Source organism: Amia ocellicauda, chromosome 1 (assembly GCF_036373705.1).
Source record: "Amia ocellicauda isolate fAmiCal2 chromosome 1, fAmiCal2.hap1, whole genome shotgun sequence".
In the NCBI taxonomy this organism is placed as follows: domain Eukaryota; kingdom Metazoa; phylum Chordata; class Actinopteri; order Amiiformes; family Amiidae; genus Amia; species Amia ocellicauda.
Genome location: NC_089850.1, coordinates 50520279 through 50543814, shown reverse-complemented (window position 1 = coordinate 50543814; position 23536 = coordinate 50520279). Strand labels below are relative to the sequence as shown.

Genomic DNA, 23536 nt, shown 5'->3' with positions numbered 1-23536 from the left:
TGAGTTGAACATTTTATCTCACCGATCAGCTGCTGAGTTGGACCTTTTAACTGGAAAAAAAAATGTGCAGCTGTTGAATGGTTGGAGATAGTTTAGTTGTGCTTTCAGTTCAGTAACTGAGGACTCAGCTAGAACAAAGAACAGGAAACCCAAGACTACCACAAGACAGCCTACTGACCACTACTGTACCACATATAGGAGCTTTTTTGATCAGATATGGCACCATCTAACCTGTGCTACAACTCCTTTAGTGGCTTGTGGTCATTGCAGTTTTTCTCCTGGGAAATTGCAGAGGTCAGATACTCTAGCCAAATTCTGACCACCATATCTAGTTGCTCAGACCTGATGCAATTTGTTTCCTGGGAATGACAGAAATCCATTGAGCAGCCCTCTGTAACACCAGCACTTTCCTTGACCTGAGTTCTAGAAGCTCAAGTGAGAAGATTCAGGCCACATTAGCTGGGTTTCCCAAGGACAGGTTCAGCTCTATTGTGGGGGGGCAGAGGAGATAAGTCAGGTTAAACCCATAAGCCCTCCTTTGAAGCTGCAGCCCTTCACAGGGGTTGAAATGTTATATAACTCTGGAGGCAGTGAAGATCGAGACCCAGTTCTGGTTCCATTTGCTTTCGGGGCAATGCAGGCAGGTTGTTCTCATGGGAGCGGAGACAGAGGACATCCTGTGGGACTTTCCAGCTGGACTGCACAGAGTTTGAGCAAAGCAGGGCTTGTCTTAATTGCACAGCAGAGATCCTCCCCCTTACAAAACACCAGGCCCTCCGGGGGTCCGCATTCCTCCCCCCCTCGGGTTCTCTGATAAAATGCTCTTGGTGGAGCGAATTTTAAAGCATGCTTGCAGTGTAAGATGTTTGGTCAGAAATAGCTAAAATCATCAAATAATGCCCCCTTTTTCCTTTCTATGCAAATTTGCTGAGGAGAGTTTGTTTTTCACTAGTTAACTCATTTGTGGATTCACTGACCAAACAGCAATGTGTATAATAAGAATCGAACCATGTGAGCTCTACTGGTTAGACTTTTGGAGCTTTATTTGCAGTAGATTTTTTGGTGTGTTTGTTTTTTTGCTTTTGAATCCAGAAATAGTGTGGAACACGATGTCATTCACACTCCAAGGGGTTAACATCATTTTTTCCATATGCACATGTTTGCATCATGTAGTTATCCAAATGATCTGTTCGTTGAATTAATAAATATAAGCTGTGTTTTTAAACAACATGCTTTACAAAAGTGTTCTTCAAAAGGATGTCAGGGAGCGTAGCTATGGCAACTCAAGGCAACACACTTTCCCTCCCTCCTTCCGTCCCTCCCTCTCTCTCTCTCTCTCTCTCTCTCTCACTCCAGGCTGGTCCTCCCCATCCTCTCCAAGCGCCGCATTTTGCGCATGTACAGCAGACAGACCATTCAGCAGCTCCAAGATGGCGATACCGAGGCTGGCTGGCTTTCTGATCCTGTTCTCTGCACACTGTGAGTCTATGCAATATGTGACTATTTGTGTGTTGTATGTGCGGTTTATATTCTTCCTCACGTTATCTTGGGCGCACACTGCTTTTTGTGTGGTTTTATATTAGTATCTTTAACTCCTGCAATGCTGGACCTACATAAAAAGCCGGGACACCTATCTTGTGTGTGTGTGTGTGTGTGTGTGTGAGAGAGAGAGAGAATCAACTAAACTTAACGCGGGTTGCTTATATTAACCATTTTTATTAATTATATTAATATTAATAATAATAATATTTAAATTCAACTCCAACATGTCATTTATATTTGTAAAGGGTTTATTTTGGCAATCTGTGCCAGGTACCGGGACATTTCCAGTGAGCTTCGCCAGATAACGGGACACCATCAGCTATGATTAATATAGCAGACTAGTATTCCCAGGAATAAATCTCAGGACTCAGCTGTTTTAAAATATCTATGCATTTTGTCTATTCGTCACTTGAGAGATTAGGGAAATTATCAGATACGCTTTTTCATTTTATATCTAGTATTATTTTAAATATAAAGTCCGAAGCGCCCAGATGGGTTGCTATCACTGCTCTCTTATAGCAGAACAGTAACAAAACAACACGACAGACACAAAAACAAAAGTTTGGTTTTGGCACAAATTTTGATCAGGGAAGAATGAATTACGAGTTAATAATAATAATAATAATAAGTTATGAGTTCATGATATGAGGGAGAAAGGAGTGTGTATATGTGTATTGTCAGCATTAAAACAAATGGCAAACTTTGAATTTAAGTCCTGCAAAGTTTGGCTCGGTTTTAAAGTTAGAAGAAAGAAAGCGCACGGAGTGAGACCACATGTTCATTAATTATATTCATAATGGAAACAAGATGGAATTGTCCAAAGAAATACAGTAGTAAATTCATAAATAAATAAATGAGGTGTTTAGTTTCTCAGTTGATTTGATTTATTACAGCTTGTGCAAAAATTACACGGCGAAATGTACGTCTTGCTTCCCAGAGTCACAGAGCAATGAAACGGGCCGACGCGGCGCACACGCTACACAGTCCCGGTTTACTCCTCCGCTGCTCCAGCCTAATCCCCGCCGCCTTTGTTTTGTTCCAGTTACACTTTACTGACTATTATGAATATTTGAATGTGTTGTCGCTGAAAACGGATCCTAATAAGACCGTTTCGTAAGCTTTACAAAATGAATATTTTTGTTTTAAGGTTATGTTAATATCCTACGTTGCTTTAAGCCAGTGCGATTGCTTTTCATAATTAAATTGCTTTCGGATGCAGTATGATTTGACTTCTGCTGAATGTCCGTTGCATCAGGCACGCAGAGGAAACATTGTAACGGTTGAGTTGCTGGTGAACTATTGCATCGAATAGACATTGAAACGGTTGCCGCTTCAGATGTGTGACAACAGCCTCGGACGCACTTATTTGTGTTAAATACCTGAAATACGGGTGTGTGGGGAAAAAAGAAACTTGATTGATTCATGTATCCATTTATTATTGCGGTTTGTGTGTTTTATCACACTCAACTCTTCGGATTCAACGAAAAAGGGCTATGGCATATTTCTATCTTAGAGCCAAAACTGTCTTTATTCTTGAGAGGTTTGGTACAGAAAGACTGACATGAGCAATACAAATGAAAAATAAAACACATATGCTTCATACGGAATTGGCTTCCAGAAACCTTGATCAGACTCATTTCATCTGCGCTAAAGCCCTTTACTTGTCGGTGATAGAAGCAAAAAATAGTTTTCATATATGTGGCACTTGTTAGCGTTATTAATAACCTAACGCACCAGCAGTGTAGTTACTCGACCTCTTTGTCATTGGACATTGGAAGCACAGGGATATGGCACTGCTAGGTGTGGAAGATACGGAGAAAACAGGAGTACAGCGATTCCAGCAACCTGCCGACTCTTAGCAATTAGATGCCTTTTGAATGATGCGGGGAAACAAAACAAAGTTGTTGTTTTTTATGTTGTGTAATCCGTGAATCCGTGTTTTAACATGCATTTCTTTCTTTCTTTCTTTCTTTCTTTCTTTCTTTCTTTATTAAAACAAGTAAAAAGTAAACTCTGAAGCTCTCTAAAGCTACAGCAAGAGCTTCTAGTGAGCTGTCCAGTTTTCCATCAGTAATCACTCTTAATTACAGCCACTCAAATAAATACAAATAGCGACACCTACAACCAAGTCAAATGTAAATTGAATGACTGCTGGTGCAGTCCTGGGAGCAGCACACTTTTCTTAAGTATATAGGCTTCTTTTCTTAACCAAAATGAGAGATTTGTGTGTTTTTCACTGCTTTCTTTCTCTAAAGCTACATATTATTATTATTTATTATTATTATATAATGATTTCATGGCTTAATGAAGCTGGTCAGAAAACGAATAGGACTGCAAGGCAGAAGAACAAGACTTACAGGCAGCACAGTTGGAAGCCCATAATGGGAAATTAAAACCACAAAAACAGGCATCTTGCTTAAATTGTAATCACTTTACAGTATAACTTAATCTGTGTTCTTATACAATGCAAACTATTTAGTGGTGTTTTATGAAAAAGTAAAAACATAATAATAACAATCACACAGCCAAGTAGTGTCCTTCTTGGCATCAGTCACAGAGTATGTACAGTTCTGTACCTACAATTGGGCCGTGTAGGGTAGCTACTACCCATGTCACGGTGCATGACACTCGTCAATACTTCTTAAATGAAGTAACGGAGACCAAAATACTGTTCCTCCAGAGTCCAGACTCACAACACGAGGCCCGATAACGGCAACAGAAAGAGCTGCCCTGCTGTGCTGTACCCTTTGTGTGTTATTCCATATTCCTAGACATGGAAAAGAAAAAGAAAAGTATTCAGCCTGAGAATCTGGTTTTCATTATTCGTGATATGAAACTACACTGGGCACTGCTTATATATTTATTTTTAACTTTTTTTTTTATGGGGGAGGGTGGTGCATTACACACAAAATGGATGCGGTGTCAAGATATTTTGGAGCAGCATGCTGCTTGATAGAACAAGTAGAGACCAGGCTGTCATTCTGCTGACCCGTCCTCATCATGGTTAGGAGCTCAGAAGGGTGACCCACGTGAATGTGATTCACGTGTCACTCCGCTATTGAGAGAAAGTGAAAAAATAAATGTAATAATGTTTTAGCTAGGAAACAGGAATATGCCTGCGACATATATTGCCATCAGTGTGAAAAAGAGGCTTTTAATCATTGGTAATTCCAATTAAAATCAAATCTGGAATCACATTGGTTGGGATGACTTTTCCATCCTTTGGCACTTGTTTAAAAAAGGAGAATGAGTCTCAGTTTGTGAGTCTATTGGAGGGTCCAAAAACATGTTGTCATGATATATGGTTCATGGATGCCAAAGTGCTCTGGCTTGGGCTGAGAATTTGAAAATACTATTTGTTTTAATAAGCCAATTGAACAAAAGGATGAGTAACAGGATTGTAAAACATAAAAAAACTTTTTAGCATCACCATTGTCTACATAGAATATCTACAGTCATTGTATTCAATCGCTGCACAGATAAGTTCGGACGACTCACTGCAGTGATGGACACAACCCTGCTCTCCAGTCAGACAATGGTATTTCAAGCAACACGTGAAGCTGTTCTCCCTGGTGCCTGTGTGTTCCTTGATGTCAGCGCTGATCCCTGAGCACGGGGTTCGTGTGTGCAGAGAGACCTGCTTTGATCTCTGCAAGATTGCAGGAGAAGCTCTTGTGATTTTGCAATATTTTTATTTGAGCCCCGTTGTGAAATTCTTTGGAAGCTGGGCGGCAGGGGAATGACTGGGATTGCACAATGACAGCTGTTGACGCAAAATGAAAAGATATGCTTATATGGAGATGGCAGTGTGCTGTAACTAAACAGAACTGGAGGCATTCTGCAAGAGTGCCCATCAGTTCTTATCATCGGATTACACATAAGCTGTGTGACTTGTGGGGCTGCAAATTCAAGGGGCAAAACGATCAGCTGGCCTCCCATTTACAGGCAAACATAAAACAAAAAAACCTTGGTTGTGCGCTTGACTTTTTCTGAAGCACCAAAGAGCAGTGCGAGGCCTTTGAATGGCTGATTTATGTATTGTATTTTTTATTCCCCTCCTAAAGACATCGTCAATAACAACCTTTACAGCAGCCAAGATTTACTACAGCAATTAGTAAAAAAACAGGATCAGAGTTTCTGTGACCTCCCCAAACCCCTCCTCCTATGTTAGTTTGATAGTATAGAAAGGGATCACTGAGTGGAAGTGATGATACCAGCAGATTTCTTCTGCATTCGTACAATTTCAGGCATGTTGTTAAAAGCTGTCCCTTTCACCCACTGCTTCTGAGCAAATGTTGCGAGAGGTCAGATGGAGAGACTCCGCGCTGAACTCTTGGCAGGCAGCGGGGGACTGGGTGGGATTAAGCCCAGTGCGAACAGGCAGAGGAGTATTTTCTGACAGGAACACTAGTAAACAAATCCGAAAGCTGAAGGCGTTGAAGAACTGTCACACACAGCTTAGACTACATGTGACCGCTGCTTTAATATTGTAGTAATTGTGTGGCTCACAGGTTTGAGGGCAGGCTTGCTTTGGATTTGGATGATTTAAGGGGTTAAGAGAAGACCGTGTCTACTCACACATATAGAGCTGCACAAGTACACCACATTGTTGTGTGTGTTCTTCAGCTGTGAACTAGCTTTCCCTGGGCTGTATTTATACCTTGGGAAGTTTTGTATAGTGTAGTCAAAGGAAAATAAAAGATTATATAGTCTGCGTTATAATGATAAATAATCAATACATCCATAAAACACACCTCAGCATGATAGTTAATTTTTTTGTTAGTACTTTTTTAACGTCTTTAATGCATGATATTCCTTTCAATATACTTCCCTTACTCCCTCATCCACATAATGTATGGTTTTACCAGTAAAACTTGTAAACAGTACTTGCGTACTGTTCAAAGGCCAAAGGTTAGCTTTAAATTATGTATAAATGTAAAAATGAAAAACACGCATCTCAATCGGAGCGCCTCAGAGTTGCTCAGAGCCCAAGTAGGATTACGTCACCGACACTGACCCCCAAGCGCTCCAAGTCCCATGGCCGGCTGGCATTTCTGACACGCACGCCCTGTCCCGCTTCAGTAGTGCTCAGCGGCTGGGTGAGGTTGGCACTTTTCCCCTCTATGTAATAATAGTTTCACCACATGACTGCTAGAAGCAATGTAGTACAGTTTAGGAGAGCGAAAGACAGATAGAAGGAAATACACCTTTATCTTTCTCCATTCAACAAGATACATGGGTGCTGCAAGTGGGGTTCCTTATTCAGAACAGCCCGTGTATTTGCCTGCCTAGAAACTGAAACACACAATAACACAGTTGTAAATCTTCTAAGATACGTTGATGGGTTAAAGTAAGTGATGATGTTTAACAGTGGCTCATAAGAGCTGTAACATTTTAGCTGTGCTGGCATTGGTAAGGGAGATTTCTGCCTGGGGAAAAATAATGTTTTCCGAACATGCAATGATTTGACAGGGAACGCAGAGCAGGGAACTCAGTTAACCTCTGTGTGTGTTTTCTGAGGGGGGCGGGGGGAGAAAATAAAAGCAGAATGCAGTAGCAAGACCTGCATTTCACTATTCCAATTACTTAAATGCTGCTTATATGATGAAGCATAGCAAGGAATGCGTAGGTTTTGAACCATAGTAGGAAGCACTTGTCCTCATGGCTCATATGTTGTAATATAGTGGAACAGCTGGGGTGATGTGGGTGGAAGAGGCTGAGGGGTACGCTACAGCTACTGGGACCTCAGTGACATATTTCGCCGTCCCAGACCGTGCTTGAAAGCAGCAAATGTGCCGTGTGGCACATACCTTGTTACACTAGTATTGGATCAGAAAAATGGTTGGAAGCTCAGAGATTTAGAAGAGGCTCCCTGCCCCATTCCACACTGGCTTAATTATGATTATGATTGAAAAAAGGCATAAAACATTAAATAACCTCAATATACTAGAGGATTAATCAAACCCTAATAAAAATGGAAAATGAAATGCCTGAAAGGAGACTTAAGAAAACTAATAAAGCTTTAAAGGAGTTAAGATAGGATTGTGGTCTTGGATTGAAGGATTCTCTGTAGATTTTTCCTTGAGAACTTGAAAGGTCACTTTTATTCAAAGCGATCCCGCTTTTGTTATAAGCGATTTAAATGAGAAGTCTTGCAAAGAGGTGCAAATGTGGAAGGGAAAGCTAGTTTTCCAGGGGCTTTTCAGGAATGGCAAACATGCACATTCCCCGAGTGTCAATAAGAATATTACAGAGAGAACAGGCACGGATGAAAATAGTGGCTGGCTACTACCGTAAAACTGCTTCATGATTGTTGATTAGTAAAATGGATTAATTTTTTTATGAACTGTTTATAACCTAAACTTACAAAGTTTGTTAAAAAAATTATAATGATTTCAGCTTATAGATGTTCAATGTGAACTCTATGGGTAGCCCTGGTAACTGTTTGTATATCAGAATACATTTGAAATGATATAAGCGATTATTTTTATAATGCAATAGGGAAAATGGATATGGGAAAGACATACAGATAACATCTTAATGACAGACAAGACTAAACTCTGTTTTCTCAGTTCTTGTAAATTCATTTAGTACATTTCAATGACCAAATCCCAATCTCATCCTTTATGATCGAAAGTTCTAGTTTCTTTGAAGATTTCAATAAGGATTATAGGAAGGAAGTTCTCCTAAATGAAAGCAGCAATTACTGAAGCCCTTCATGCAAAGTTATTTTATAGGAGAGGCTGTTTATTTTGTTAAGAATGTGTTATTTACTCAATGTCTGCTCCATGTTGGGAGGCTAATCTTGTCAGTTTCACTTGATCACATTAATCAGGAGAATGTTTTGGCTAACTTTCTGTGTGAGATTACTATCTGCTCTCTTACTGTGCCAAGACTGCACACAGACAGAGAGAGGGGACTGCATTACATTTAACACTTTTACTTTCATTTTATCCAACGGATGATATTTAAAGCTTATCAATAGTTCAAAGGGGAGTGCCATTTGCCCCCAGGGCATTGGAATACTGTCACCATGGAGCAGTAATTAGCAGTTAATGATCTGAAAGCTGGTTTATAATCATACAGGGGCAGAACACATAATCAGAGCTCTCCTGTAATGTATCATCTTGCTTTGCAGAGAGAAGTTCAGATTTTTTATTTTCCCCCCAAAATACATTTTGGAAAGTGGAGAAAGGAATTTGACTAATCTTGACTACATTTGCTCTTCTTTAAAAGTGTTGCACATTGTCAACTTGCTCGTCTCTCTGAAGTTACAGCAGCTCACCGGTATAACCTGACACTCGGGAATGAGACCAGACAGCACAATTCTGTCATTTAGTCTGAAGTTAAAGCAGTCCCGAGTAGAGCACTCAAATACCCTGCAAGTAGCTGCTGCCATTTGCTTTGCAAGGAAAACAGCCTGGTGAAAGTAGGTGAATGACAGATGTGACTTTACATTGTGACAGCTCTCTCTGTCCTATTCCCACCCTGATAATGTTTCACAATGGAGGTGTTCCACCTCAGCACAGCACAGTGGGAACTGTTGATTATGTTTATGAAACAAGATTGGATAAAATGGCAGAGGGGGTTTTCATCTTTAAATTTACAGTGTTTAATCCTAGCTCGGGGCAGCCTTCTGTTCAAAATGCAGCAGTCTTCTGCCCACAATTCACAGTTAAAACCTCTCAGAGCCTCCGAAGCATGAATTATAGAGCTGGATTGGATCCCAAGTTGCTGGAACCTTAAAGGGGATTTTGCGGTGACTTTCGCAACCCCAGCATTGCCCGGAATAGGGAGGTTTCTCACTGGACGGCTTGGGCAGTGTTACGCAAATGGTGGAAAATTCAAACAGCAGTGGTAATCAGATAGCATCTGTATTTAATCTGATCTGATTTAACCCCCCTCCACCCCACACCACCTCACCACCCTCCCGGACCACTCCATCTCTGTCTGATTCTTGTTGCTGTTGTTGTGTTTTTTGTTATGGTGGCGATTTAAACCTCAGAAAAAGATTTGTAGTTGAAATAGTTGAAAAAAACAACAACAATAAACGCTTGGAACTTGCAAAACTTGCCTTTGCAGCAAGTTAAAAAAGGCACAAACGAGAATTATATTTTGAGAGCCAGCAGCTGAACGGTTCAGAAATAGATTTATCCACGTTCCATAAGGTATCGCTGTGAGCTGTCAGTTTCTCATATGTTTGTGTGCTAATTATATTTACTGCATCTCGGGGGCGAAAATTCAATTGCCTGAGTGACATGGCCACAGACACCCCCTTTTATTTGTGAAACGCAGTGAGGTGGAGACTCGATTATTCCAGCCTCCAGAGAGCAGGGTGTCAGTTTTCCAGAAAAGATCCACAGAACAGACAGATGGAAATCAACCACACATGAATAACAGAATTGCCTTTTTAGATGAATACTGAAGCGGTGTTGGATAGACCTGAATGGGTAATCATGTCACGGCAGGGTGAGCAGCATGCTTGTGATATATACAACAGCACGTCGGGTTTAGACTTCAGCTCCACTCAGTGTGCGCTTCTTTCATATATATATATATATATATATATATATATATATATATATATATATATATTTTTTTTTGTTTATGTATTATTTCAAAATATTCATGACTCATTTAATTGTGTAGGAAAACGTTTGTTCAGTCATTCCTGCATCTATGCAATAGCTGATGTCACCCTGTGAAGATATCAAGAGTCTTACAAAACACTGAGGACCACACTCACATTTCCTTATTTCTGATAAGATGTTGGTCATCATCTGTGGATGCCTAATATATTTAAAGGAAAATGCTCATAAATGGTACATTTTCCTTGACTTGTTGCTGCCACTGTGGTGACCAGGGATGTCAGCTTCTATTTCAGTAAAAAGGGGTTCTTGAATATTTGTTCATATAATAAGCTACATGAATGTCTCATCCACTAAGAACCACTCTTGAAAATGCACTTCTTCAGAAAAAAACAGAAGAATTGTGGGTCAAACAAAAATAAACAATCTTTCTGCCATGAGAAAAACAAAGTTTCTCTTTTCATCCAACATGTCTTTGCACAATGCATTCACAGTTCAATAAACTTTGCAGCTTAAATAAAAGATTAGTTGTTCTTCACTCGGGGGGGGGAAAAAAATGCTCTTCGGAGAATTACCACATGCTGAATAGACTAATGTGTCATGAATGTGTACAGCGTGCACAGCTTTAATATATTAACATGATGGATAGCTTTGAAAGTGGGAGAGTGGTGTTACTGAGTAACACAACTTGACTAAAGCTCATCCACTCAGGTCAGTGTCCATACACTGCACCCAATGTAGAGCGACAGCAAAATATTGTTTTAATTTCAGCAAAATTTAGAAATGAAGGCATCTAGCACATATTCCAGGCTATTGCATGTACTGCAAGAGCAGCAAAAGATTGAGCAGTGCATGTTGTTGGTCCTGATATATTCCTCTCTGTCATGTACAAGGCTGAAATCAAAGTAATCCCCTGAAAGCCAATGCTGCAGTTCATCAAAATGATTTATTGTGTGGGATTATTTATGAAATCTGTCGTAATAATGATCCTTGGTACATCAAGATGTCCACTTAGACATTCCTTCGAAGGAGAAAGTGACACAGGCAGTTCAGCTCACATAGCGAGGCGTTGTGTTGGAGAATAGATCCCTAGGTGTTTTGACAACACATTTTACTCTTGGCCGAGAAGATACAGTAATTGCATTAGTAACTTAACCCAGCTTTGAAAAGCATTTAATAACTTGTTTTTTTCTCAAACATGTAACATTCAGCCAATGACAGAACCTTCCCCCGTAACTAATGTATTCTGTTAGGCTCATATTTAAGGGTCCCTTCATCCTTTTAAAACTTTAATTCAATTATTGTCAGCAATACAGCCCACAGACAGACCACTCTTGTTGCTAATTCTGTGAAACATTTATGCTTGCGAACTTTCTCATGAAATTGCTTTTTTTTTAACTTAGTTAACACACTGGCTTTTATTAATATAAAGGACTCCCTTGTGGGCCCTTGAGCTAGGGCACTTACTGTAGTAGCATGACAATGGTTGGCTGCCAAGAAAAGTCTTCTTGGCTTGCTTTGGAAATAAAAAATACAGTAGCCATTAAACTGCGTGCAACAGTTGAAAACAACATTGAATGCCGTTTTAGTGTCACACAGTTCCTAAGACTAACAAAAATAACAAGGGCAATCAATGGCATGATAGGAAAAACATTCTAAAGAACTGCTGTACATTTTGAAAACGACCTCATTTTGAAAATCCATGCCACAGCATTTGCTCTCTGAATTTAATAATTCTGTAAGCCATTTACCATACAATCTCCAGGGATGAGTCACCATGTTGAATCACAAAATTATCACATCACATTGTCAATCTTGAAAAGGCTTACATAGCAATTCATAAAACACTATAGTTAAAATGAAAAACAAAGCAACAAAAAGTATCACTGTGGAGCTCATTTACTATTTAAGCTTGTTAAAACGTAATGTGATTGGATAAAAATAGTGAATCGAGAAAGCTCTGTGTGTATCATATACAGAGCAGGCAATACACTGGGGACCGTGGCGATTAATTTTTAACAAGGTTGTTACATTTTTCAATTTCTTGTGACATTAATGACATTTTTCAACACGGGATGTCGTATGCCTTTGAAGCAAGGAAACTCTAGATTCATTGTTAACAAAGGCTAATTTTTTGAAGTTCGGTAGAAGATGTATGAATTAGCCATGGCATGTGCACAGCTGTTCCCAGTTTGAGCGCATGCCTAGCCGAGCAAGTGCTTTGCATTTTTGCTGGCGTGCCTTTCATGGATTCAGGGTTGGTAATGCCCCAGCCTTAGCTGCCCAGCCTGCTGAAGCACAGAAGTGGCTGTCTGCTTGAGTATTATCGGTGCGGGCTGCCCAAACTGCAGCTACAGTGTCCGTCACAGAGGGTGTTATATCTACTTGCTCAGGAGCAATCATGGGGTCTCGGTCCTAAGAAAATACCATCATATATTAATTAAGGGGGAAGGCATTTGTTGTTTGCATAACTCGCATCTTTAGAGGAATGTGTATGGTCGGCTTCACCGGACAGATTTGGTGTAGCAGCTGTGTTCTGCATGGTGTACGGAAATAATGCAGCAAGTGAGGCTGAGTAGGCATGATTCAGCTCAGTTCAGGTCACCCCATGTTTTGGCTCTGTGTTTGGGACACATTTTTGAGACGTTTCTGAAGCTATGCATTTTACACTGAATATTTATTCATTCATTTATTCATTTATTCATTCACTACATTATTTTATAGTTGAATTATGCACTTCAGCCATTTACTTAATTTCCGATTTGATTTGCTTATCATAGTCCACTTTTTGAATAAAGTGACTAAAATGATGTTAGATTGGTTTGTTACCTCTGCTTTTTAACTGAACCGAAACATATTTAGACAATGGCAGTTATCAGAGCTAATGCTATTTCCTTATAGAGACTTCATAGGTCCATAAGTTGTGTCCACTGGGAAAGTAATTAGGGGCTCTAATTACTGGAGAGTATCATTGCTTCCAAATATGAAATCCATGTACCCTTCAAAAGCTGTGCTATTCTATTTAAAAATAATGAAATGGACATTGAAAAGTGGAAGGAGCCGGTGAAAAACACACCTGCATCCCTACTCCTAGTTTTGTGTCATTGGAAACCCTTACTCTGATTAGCTGAAAGAATGAAAAAGGACAGAAATGTTTTAAGTCATTAATTTGTTTAGTTTAAATTCATCATAACACTGCAGAATGTAATATATAGTTACAAAATGAATGTTCTTGCACTAGAGATATAAAAAAGGAAAAAAAACAATGTAGATAAGACACTGACAGATTAAACTTGTCTCTTTAAAACCACTTTAATCTGCACAGAAGCAATAATAATGCATTTAAAGTCCACAGAGAACAATAGATTGTTGTACTAAATGGCATGTTTTTCTCTGCCCTTAATAGCAATAACAAGAGGCATTATCCTTCCTGGTCTGTCTCGTCTGATTTCTTTAAGGGATATTACAGTATGCCGCATGGAAAAATCCCTTCTGTTTAGAAGAGGCAGTTGCATTTATCTAAAAGGAAGACGAATCAAGCGTGCCTCAAGTGTAGCCTACATTGTTTTTAAGTGCATTCTATGGTCAGATGGTGTTTTCTGACAAGACCCATGAGAACTGATATTTCAGTAATGTATTGGAATTACCATTAGAGATACAAATGTGATATTAAAAGGAGTCCTATCATTGTATAGAGGTTCAAATACAACATTATGGCTTCTGTGTGGATTAAGTGTGCATTAAACTGCAAAATTGTTTCTGTTGGATTAAAAATGTAAGTCTAATACTCTATGTGGCCCATCACTTCATTAATTCTAATTGGAGGCCTGGACATTTGCTTGAAGGATTCATATTTTTAGTGAAGGTTGTGTGGAGGGGCTGCTGTTCAGTTTTGGAAAATATCCCAGTTGTTATCACTGGAAAACTCCAGTTTATTAAACTGTATTCGTGTCAGTGCTTGGGCATATTTTTACTGAGAAATATTATGTACCACAGTGGACTATTTGGGGTAATTTATTTGGTGAGATTTTTAACAGATTTTTTTCTATAGTCAGGATCACTAAACAGCAACTTCCATCTCTTCTGTCCCACCACAAATAACACTGCCTACGGTATCTTCACATGGAATCGCACGCAGTCCGAGTGAAGAGCGCCCAGCCCCAGTCTGACACTTGCACAGGACTAGATCTTGCACTTTCTACTGGTGTCGTTCTGTTGTATCGCACATTGTGAACACTGAATGTCTGTGTGGATGTCCCTGTACATCTCCACTGCAAGTTAAATCCTATGCGTCTCTAGGCACAACACAGTGATTAGAGGGGTGTGCCATGCCTCCGCAGCACATTTGCGTCTGTCACTGTCCCGCTTCCTTCCACGTCCTCCAGGACCCAGAGGAGTGGCAATTTGTGAGGGGGTACAATTCCCTCCGCCATCTTAAATTAGGCTTCCCCCCCTCTCCTTTTAACTCATCCATTTAATCAGATCAGACAACAGCAATCAAAGCGATTTGCAACAGAGGCGTTGTCCGACGCTTATCAGGGGTGTGCTGTAATTGCTGTGTGAGGGCAAATGGTCATGCACATTTGAGTGCAGTATTCTGAGCACTGATTGTCTGTCTCCCATCCCAAAGACTGGATTGCAGTAGAGACTTACTGGGGGATTTTTGCAGCGACTGCAGATTTACCATCGAGGTACAAAAATACATTTCACAAGTCACACCAGCAAAGTATACAACAGCAACAGTGTCAGCACAGATTGAGAACATAGCCCACGTAGTTTCTGTCTGACTCCGTTTCAGATTTAACAGCCGTTGCTTTGATGGAAACTGGTTAAACATGCATTCGTTACTATATTTCCTATATTTTCTTTTTATTACTTGTAGATGCTGTAGTACTAAATTATTCAGAATGATCTGTCCTGGACAGAAGAAAAAGGAAAAATAATATATTTGTAGATTTTGAACTTCAGTGCCAATTCATTTCTGTTCCCGGGCATCTTTGCACTTCATTGTAGAGCTGATAAAGTTTTTATGAAGTGGATGCTGCTAAAGGGAAAAAGAATATGGAAAATAATCATGCTGCAATGCATCCAATTATATGGAGATTAAAAATGAAAGCTGGTTTCTTTTCATGTGTATTTGTCTTGTATTCTGCAGATTGGGCTCCAAATGTTTCTGTGTTTGTTTGTTAACAAGGATGAATATCATCGGGCCTCAAGTCTCAAGTGTGTCAGTAAGCAGCTCTGTCACTTCAGCCTTCTGAACATGAAAGAGGCTGGAAATACCGAAACGTGCCTCAGGCAATGAGCGCACTGGAGGTTTTTCTATCAATATCGATATTGATATTGATGCTGAAATGGAAGAACCTCTGTCCAGTGGAGTCGCAAGACTACTTGCCAGCAGTACCCTAGCACATGCTTTCTCCTGTGCAGCTTGGTCCTCTAAATATGAAATAAATGTTAAGCTGATTTTATGGAGGAACAAAAAGGGTGGAAGTGGGTCTTTGGGAACTGGGTTTCCTTTAAATCCTTTTGGAAACAAAGCAGAGGAGAGAGGGGGAGAGTTTTCATGTATGACCTGAGCAGAGACATCATGCTTATACATTCTGCAGCTGTGTCCTATTCTTATCACTCCCAGCATTTCAGTCATTTTGCCATAGTTTTCCTAATGAACAGGTTTGCCAGTGTATATATCTTCCCACTCACAGTCCACGTGATAGTGATAACGTGTCAGAAAGTCTCCAAAAAAAATAAAAAAATTAAGACACACAAACGCCCACTTGCACTTTCCGTGATTGTCAGATGCTGTCACCGACACTGCAGTGTTTCCCACAAAACTGGGACAGGTGATACACAAGCTCTCTGGTAGGGAGCTCAGTCATGGGAATTGGTTCCTACAGGACTCCTCCTGTTTCCTTCTCCATTCCTAGACTAACTTCCTAGCCCAGCAATGCAAACTATTTCAATATGAATCTGAGTCTCTCTTATGGTTTCACACTTTGCGTTCCATTTAACTGGAGACATTTTGTTCCAACACAGCCAAGAAAATGTTCCAAAGCGCGCACACAATGACTTCAGTAAATGTGAATATACCAGGTACACTGCTGTTTGGGAAGTCACACAGTTGAGAAATGGTTATCTTTTTAATGTAATGCAGATATTTCCAGGGGTGTAATGATGAATCTGTTTTAGCTTATCCAGCAAAATGAGAATCCTTCTCCCTCTTTTAGCAGGGATATATGACCATAAATATTACACTGTAGGTATACCAGTATTAAATCAGATTCCTGAATGAGGGAAATAGTTTATAGTGTAGTTTAGTACACTGCAGAAACTTGAAAACAAAACCCCAATGATAAATACTATATATTTTTTACATGTTAATTCTGATCATTTAATACATGAAAGCCCTTGCACCATGAATGTTAATTGTCCTCTCTTCAGTGTGGAGCCTTTGCTTTGTTGCCCAGCCCCTGAACAATATTTATTGGGGGGCTGTGAAAAAACAGGTATATAAACCCGAGAGGATAAACAAACATTGAAAATGCTGAGTGGCCATAGCAGAAACCTGATCTGTCTACTGTCCTGTTAAACTTTCCCATTAAGGGGTGAAGGAAAGTGACAGAGAGGGAAAATGACCCTTAACCCTGTAACCTTTGACCCGCCTCCATGACCCTCCTCCAGCAGACTATGGACCGAAATAACAATAGAAAAGCTACTGTGAGACTATCCCCTAGATGTACCCCTTGATTTAATTTTTTTCCAGAGACTTGCTCAAAAAGTTTTTTAAGTCTTACTTTGGTTGTAAAGGAGCCCAAATTAGTACTAAAGGTGCCACAATAAAAGAACATGCATGCGAGCTGACAGGAATGCAGAAAAATGTTGAACACAGAACATTTCAATGTCCTGTATGCATCCCAACCGCAGTGTTTAAAGTTCAACAAGAGGATTGAATGTTGATTTAAGTTTACCTCTGCACAAACATTTGAGTGTGTTCTCTGTACTGTTGGTTACATTGAAATAAGCAGATGGATAAATACACTTGTTCCCATTAAACTGACATTCAGTTTGTATATATACAAGCATGAATGCTCTCTGCTATATAACTGCCTGTGAAAAGTGTCCCATGCTGAAGGAACTATTGGGGAGGGAATGCTTAATGTGACAAGCTGCGTCTCAGTCGGCGCGGTTTCGAGAGGTCTTCAATTGTAAATGTGTGCAATATAATTGTGTTGCATACTGTACTTCACCGATGATGAAATTTAAATGGAAACCGAAAGTCAATCAAACCCAAAGAGTAAAATAATTAGAACCGTAATCAGTGAATTGTAGCACCCCAGTCATAATTTATAACACTTACAAAAACACCAAAACAATCACGCTGTTTTGAATGCTAGCTGCACAGTGGAGACTACGCATCAATTCAAACCTGAAAACTTTCTTCCATTTTCGGCGCTTTAGCTCAACTTGTTGGAAGTAACAAACGTGCCCCTTCATCTCGGGAGCGGGCAACCACTTTCACCCTTTGCTTGGCTTTGTCAAAATCTATTGTTCATCATCTCCAAGAGTGCCTCACCCTTGGGACATCTTTGTAGTACCCCAGGTTATTGTTGAAGGATACATCAATTTTGATTTTCCAGATGAAGTCCTACGAATGTGACTGGACTCTCGGGAATGCAGCTGATCCTGACCTTTGGCAACCCAAATGCCACGGCAATGTTACATACCGGAAAATTGACTTTACAGAGCAAAAAAAGTTATTAGGGAAGTGTAGAAACTCTATTGTATGCTATATACAGTGTATATTTCCTTACACAAAGAGGAACCATTCTGCCTGTGGGGTCTGTTCTCAGGATACTGACAATCAAAGGTCTTCATTTAGAGACGCAATGCTGTTCTAAGATGAAGTGAAGTACACAATGCAGGGAAACAGAGTTTATGGTTACTTTAGCTGCTGTAGCATGCTCTGCTTCTCTTGTTAGAGGACCTCTGTTGAAAGCGGGGGAAAAGGTACTGTACAGCTGTGGCATTCAAGATCTGGGACCTGTGTTTCATAAAAATAGACCAATGCTTTAAGGTTTTGGTGTTGTGGGACTTTCTAAAAGCAGACACACAGAACATCCAATTGCATTAAAAGGGCTTAATGCACTTTCACTTTCAATTGTATATATATATATATATATATATATATATATATAAATTTGCATGTTAATGAGGGAAATAAGTATTTGATCCCCTATCAATCAGCAAGATTTCTGGCTCCCAGGTGTCTTTAATACAGGTAACGAGCTGAGATTAGGAGCACTCTCTTAAAGGGAGTGCTCCTAATCTCAGCTCGTTACCTGTATAAAAGACACCTGTCCACAGAAGCAATCAATCAATCAGATGCCAAACTCTCCACCATGGCCAAGACCAAAGAGCTGTCCAAGGATGTCAGGGACAAGATTGTAGACCTACACAAGGCTGGAATGGGCTACAAGACCATCGCCAAGCAACTTGGTGAGAAGGTGACAACAGTTGGTGCGATTATTCGCAAATGGAAGAAACACAAAATAACTGTCAGTCTCCCTCGGTCTGGGGCTCCATGCAAGATCTCACCTCGTGGAGTTTCAATGATCATGAGAACGGTGAGGAATCAGCCCAGAACTACACGGGAGGATCTTGTTAATGATCTCAAGGCAGCTGGGACCATAGTCACCAAGAAAACATAGGTAACACACTACGCCGTGAAGGACTGAAATCCTGCAGCGCCCGCAAGGTCCCCCTGCTCAAGAAAGCACATGTACAGGCCCATCTGAAGTTTTCCAATGAACATCTGAATGATTCAGAGGAGAACTGGGTGAAAGTGTTGTGGTCAGATGAGACCAAAATCGAGCTCTTTGGCATCAACTCAACTCGCTGTGTTTGGAGGAGGAGGAATGACCCCAAGAACACCATCCCCACCGTCAAACATGGAGGTGGAAACATTATGCTTTGGGGGTGTTTTTCTGCTAAGGGGACAGGACAACTGCACCACATCAAAGGGACGATGGACGGGGCCATGTACCGTCAAATCTTGGGTGAGAACCTCCTTCCCTCAGCCAGGGCATTGAAAATGGGTCGTGGATGGGTATTCCAGCATGACAATGACCCAAAACACACAGCCAAGGCAACAAAGGAGTGGCTCAAGAAGAAGCACATTAAGGTCCTGGAGTGGCCTAGCCAGTCTCCAGACCTTAATCCCATAGAAAATCTGTGGAGGGAGCTGAAGGTTCGAGTTGCCAAACGTCAGCCTCGAAACCTTAATGACTTGGAGAGGATCTGCAAAGAGGAGTGGGACAAAATCCCTCCTGAGATGTGTGCAAACCTGGTGGCCAACTAGGGGTCGAAGGGGTCAAATACTTATTTCCCTCATTAACATGCAAATCAGTTGATAACTTTTTTGAAATGCATATTTCTGGATTTTTTTGTTGTTATTCTGTCTCTCACTTAAAATACACCTACCATTAAAATTATAGACTAATCATTTCTTTGTCAGTGGGCAAACGTACAAAATCAGCAGGGGATCAAATACTTTTTTCCCTCACTGTGTGTGTGTGTATATATATATATATATATTTACACAATTTCACAATTACTTGACCTGTCAATCACACTGTGGATGCCCTAGAATATCTCAGCTTTCAAATGCAAAAAGATACTCTAATGCGAATTGGATGTGTTTAGCTCTCAATGCGATTACCCTGAAACAAATGTTATAACCACGAAAAGGTCCTTTGAAAGCACAGCGCAGGAATGCCACAGTGGCTGAAGGGGGAGGGAGTGGGCTTGGAGAATCGGCCAGTACAGTTTGAATATCTGCATTCTAATTTTGACCCCCGTACAAAATGTCTTTTGTTCCGCTTGCGCCAACAAAAGCAATTAATGGAATCTGTAATAGTGGGACATTAATAGACAAAAGACAATGAGGGTGTCATGTTTTCTGCATCAGCTGCTGGTACAGTGTGGATGAAATCTGGGTGAGCGCGCAGACTGTTGCGGCCAAAGACCCAGTCGTCTGGGTTTATAAGCTTCCTTCTCTTCATACAGGCCCCTGACTTCAAACAGTGTGATTCATTGCGAGCTTAAGACACTGTTTTAATTATTTATTCCTTTAGTCTTTCTTTTTTTTGTATCTGTCCAATTGCTTTCCCATTGAGTCACTCGCGCCCCAGTTTGCTGTGGGTCAGGAGGCAGCTTTGCATTGCGATACTGCAAAACGCAGATGAATACTATATTAGAGGCAGACACTAGGTTTGCAGTAAATTAGGCATGATATTTTCTGGTGTTAATATAGGAAGCAGAAGTGAGTGAACTCACTCCAACTTTGAATGGAAGGTGTCCTGGTTAAAATCCCTCCAGCATGAATTTTCACAGCACCCTGGCACCTTCCCTGCCGTTGATTTCGTTCATCTTGTTCATTTCGTTTCCATTGTGGATTGAATTTTGGGACAGGAAGTTGGGGGGATTATGGCTTTACCCCTTGTTAAAACAACTGTCTCCTCTTGTAGTGCAGTTGTATTATTCAGCTGTCACATTTATCTTATCTCATGGGCGTCTACCACTTGAACAATGACTCGGACAATGGATGATAATCAGAGCCAGGATTAATAGAAGCAGAGAACATCAGCAAGTACCCTCTCTCACACACACACTCACACACAGATCAGTATTTTACCAGTCGGGTGCGTCAGAACAAATTTAACGTAGCTAAATGGGAAGTTGTCAACTTTCTGAAATGGTTGAATATCTTACAAGTGGTTTGTAATTTTTGATACATTGTTGTTACACTCATTCAGCGACCTGGAAACTTCCAATTTTGCGGTTTGCATAGGTTTACTAAGTGGTATTACTTGGGAACATTTCAAAGCCATAATGAAAATATGTTTAAAAACAAAAACACAAAAATGAATATGAAGTTCGTTCATGTCAGTGTTGGAGACAGTATGTGGTGGAAAAATTCTGTAAAACATTAAACTGATCAAATAAGAGTCCTTCTGAATCCCATAATTCTTGGCTACTAGCACAGCGATTGCTCACAGTATATTTGGGGGTGAGGTGGGGTGAAAATTGTAGGCTATTATTTACTTATGAATGTATTAATTGATTAAATAAATAATAACCCACTCCAACCACCACCTCTCCATATCCTTATATTGTAGCAGCTGTGTTTTACACACCAGGAGCACTTTTCTTCCTGTACTGTGAAAGACACCATTTGGAATTACATTCCTAATTAGGATTAAGGAGGAGGTCAGTGTGCCAGGACTAGAATGCGAGGCATTTGCAACGAATGGAGCAGCAACCATCTGGAATGAGAACAGCAAGCTGCTAATTCTGGCACCGAGGGCACCACGGCTCACAGCGGCACCGGCCTCCCTGACAATGTGGGGACCTGCTTCCAGCCAAGGATTTCATACTGAGCTGCATTAGAGCTTACACTACTTTAGCTCCACAAAGGACACAACAGAGCTGTGCCGCCCTGCAAAAGGAGGCTTATTAGATAGAGGGCTAAATAAAATGCAGCTTACAGTATTTTGTAGGACGCATATTTTGTACAACATATTGAAATTGAGACACAAGATTACATCTCTTGTGGTTGTCCCCTCAATGAATGAAATATAGTGACTGTTAAAGGCAGAGTCTCAGCAGGCAGCTATATTAAACTATAACATATAAATAAGAATAATATAATACATACTGAATCCTAAATATAGTTTTATTTAATATAATTTAATATTAGCCTTTAAAAATCTTCCTTGGAGGCTTTATTTCTTAATTATGTCAGTCATTGTTTATTTCACTAAAATCTCAGCATGGGCTGTACTTGTGTTCAGTTGTCTTGTGTATTGGCTGCATTAGAAATAGAATAGAAATGGTGTTCTGTAGAAACAAATTCACTTTAGGAAATCCCCTCACCCCCCAAACACTGTGGAGCAGAGGGCTTGACACTCGATAGGTGGGCCTTGCAAAAAGCAGAGGTTAAACCCCAGGATTGCCCTTCATTCATTTTTAATTGATTTTACATATGAACATTTACTATTTCAAGCTGTATCACTGGTGTACTTTTTGCATCCAAGACCAAACCGTGGCTACCATAAATATATAGGTATAAGTAGTCTGAAAGGTTTCCAAGTAAACCACATTCTGCCACCTAATGAGCCAAACTTAATGTCTTATTAGTAGTATATGACTCTTTTTCTAGGCAACACTTTACGATAGTGGGCACCAATTCTTACTGAATTAATATATGAATCTTACACATGTCCACTGAGTTCTGATCACATGTATAAGCCCTAACCCCAAACCTAGTCTGCAACCCTATTCCAAACCCTGAACCTCACCTTGTTATACATGTGATTAACAGCAGAACTCAGGAATTAAGTGCTTTTGTGTGTTTTTCCCCTGTGGGATTCATACATCAGTTAATTAAATCAGTAACCATTAGTTTAAAGTGTGACCCTGCTCATGACAGAAACACAGGTCACTCAGATTCATATTGTGTTATTTGGCCTAAGAAATTGAATTGGCAAATGTGTTTTTGTGTGCGTGCTTGTGTGCCTGGTTGAATAATCAGTTTGCACTCAACTATCCAACCACCTTTCCCATTTCTCTCATTTCCCTTTCCTGTTGTGCATCCAAAGTGACCCACATGGGAAATGCATGACCAAAATCCATCTAAATATGGATCCTCGTCACTTGGATGGGTGCCGAGAGCTTTGCGGCCCTGACAAATAGACCACATATGGAAAGATACTTGAAGCCTGTCTCTCTTACCTGTGGAAGAGGGGATGGGGGGGGGGAGGGGACTGCGGGACTGCAACTAATCAGCTAGATGTGTGGTCTCTGGCAGTTGCTGACAGATGCTATAAATAGCTGGAGCTTTTAAAATGCTAACCTGTTCACACCATTCTGAAGAATAACAGAGTGACAGCTTGCTTGCACCAATTATCTGCCCTGCAATCACTGACCTCTCAGCCTGAGACGAACTCCATCTATGCGATGTACTTCCAGGCCTGTAAATGTACTTGCGTGTATTATATCAAGATGCCAAGCTCACACAGGCTCACTCACTCCCAGTTGCACAATGCCATTAGCCATTATCCACAGAAAAATAATCACTGCCTGCCTGCAATTGACAGGAAATAATGGCAATTATAAAATACATGTAAGTGTGATTTGCAGTAGTTCCCAAGTTGGTGTTATATTCAACAGAGCTTCACTACTGAGCCACAGATTTAGTGCCAGTAAACACATTCAGTATGGAGTGTTCCTACACAGTAACGTTGTGTCTTATGTTTGGTTGTTACATTTATTCAGTTCACTTTGCTTTCAAGGGCACCTTTCAGCTTGGGAATAAATAAAATGTTTGTTTTTGTAACAAAGTAATT

The 23536-nt window shown here is 40.3% G+C and overlaps 1 protein-coding gene across 1 annotated transcript in view; it reads left to right on the top strand.

The window, feature by feature from the left end:
* The first annotated feature begins 1342 nt into the window (after window positions 1–1342).
* jam3b (junctional adhesion molecule 3b) overlaps window positions 1343–23536 on the top strand; it is a 52789-nt gene continuing 30595 nt past the window's right edge. The window contains exon 1 of the mRNA XM_066708194.1: window positions 1343–1479. Coding sequence (XP_066564291.1) covers window positions 1431–1479 — 49 coding nt within the window. The 5' untranslated portion in view covers window positions 1343–1430. The remainder of the gene's footprint in view (window positions 1480–23536) is intronic.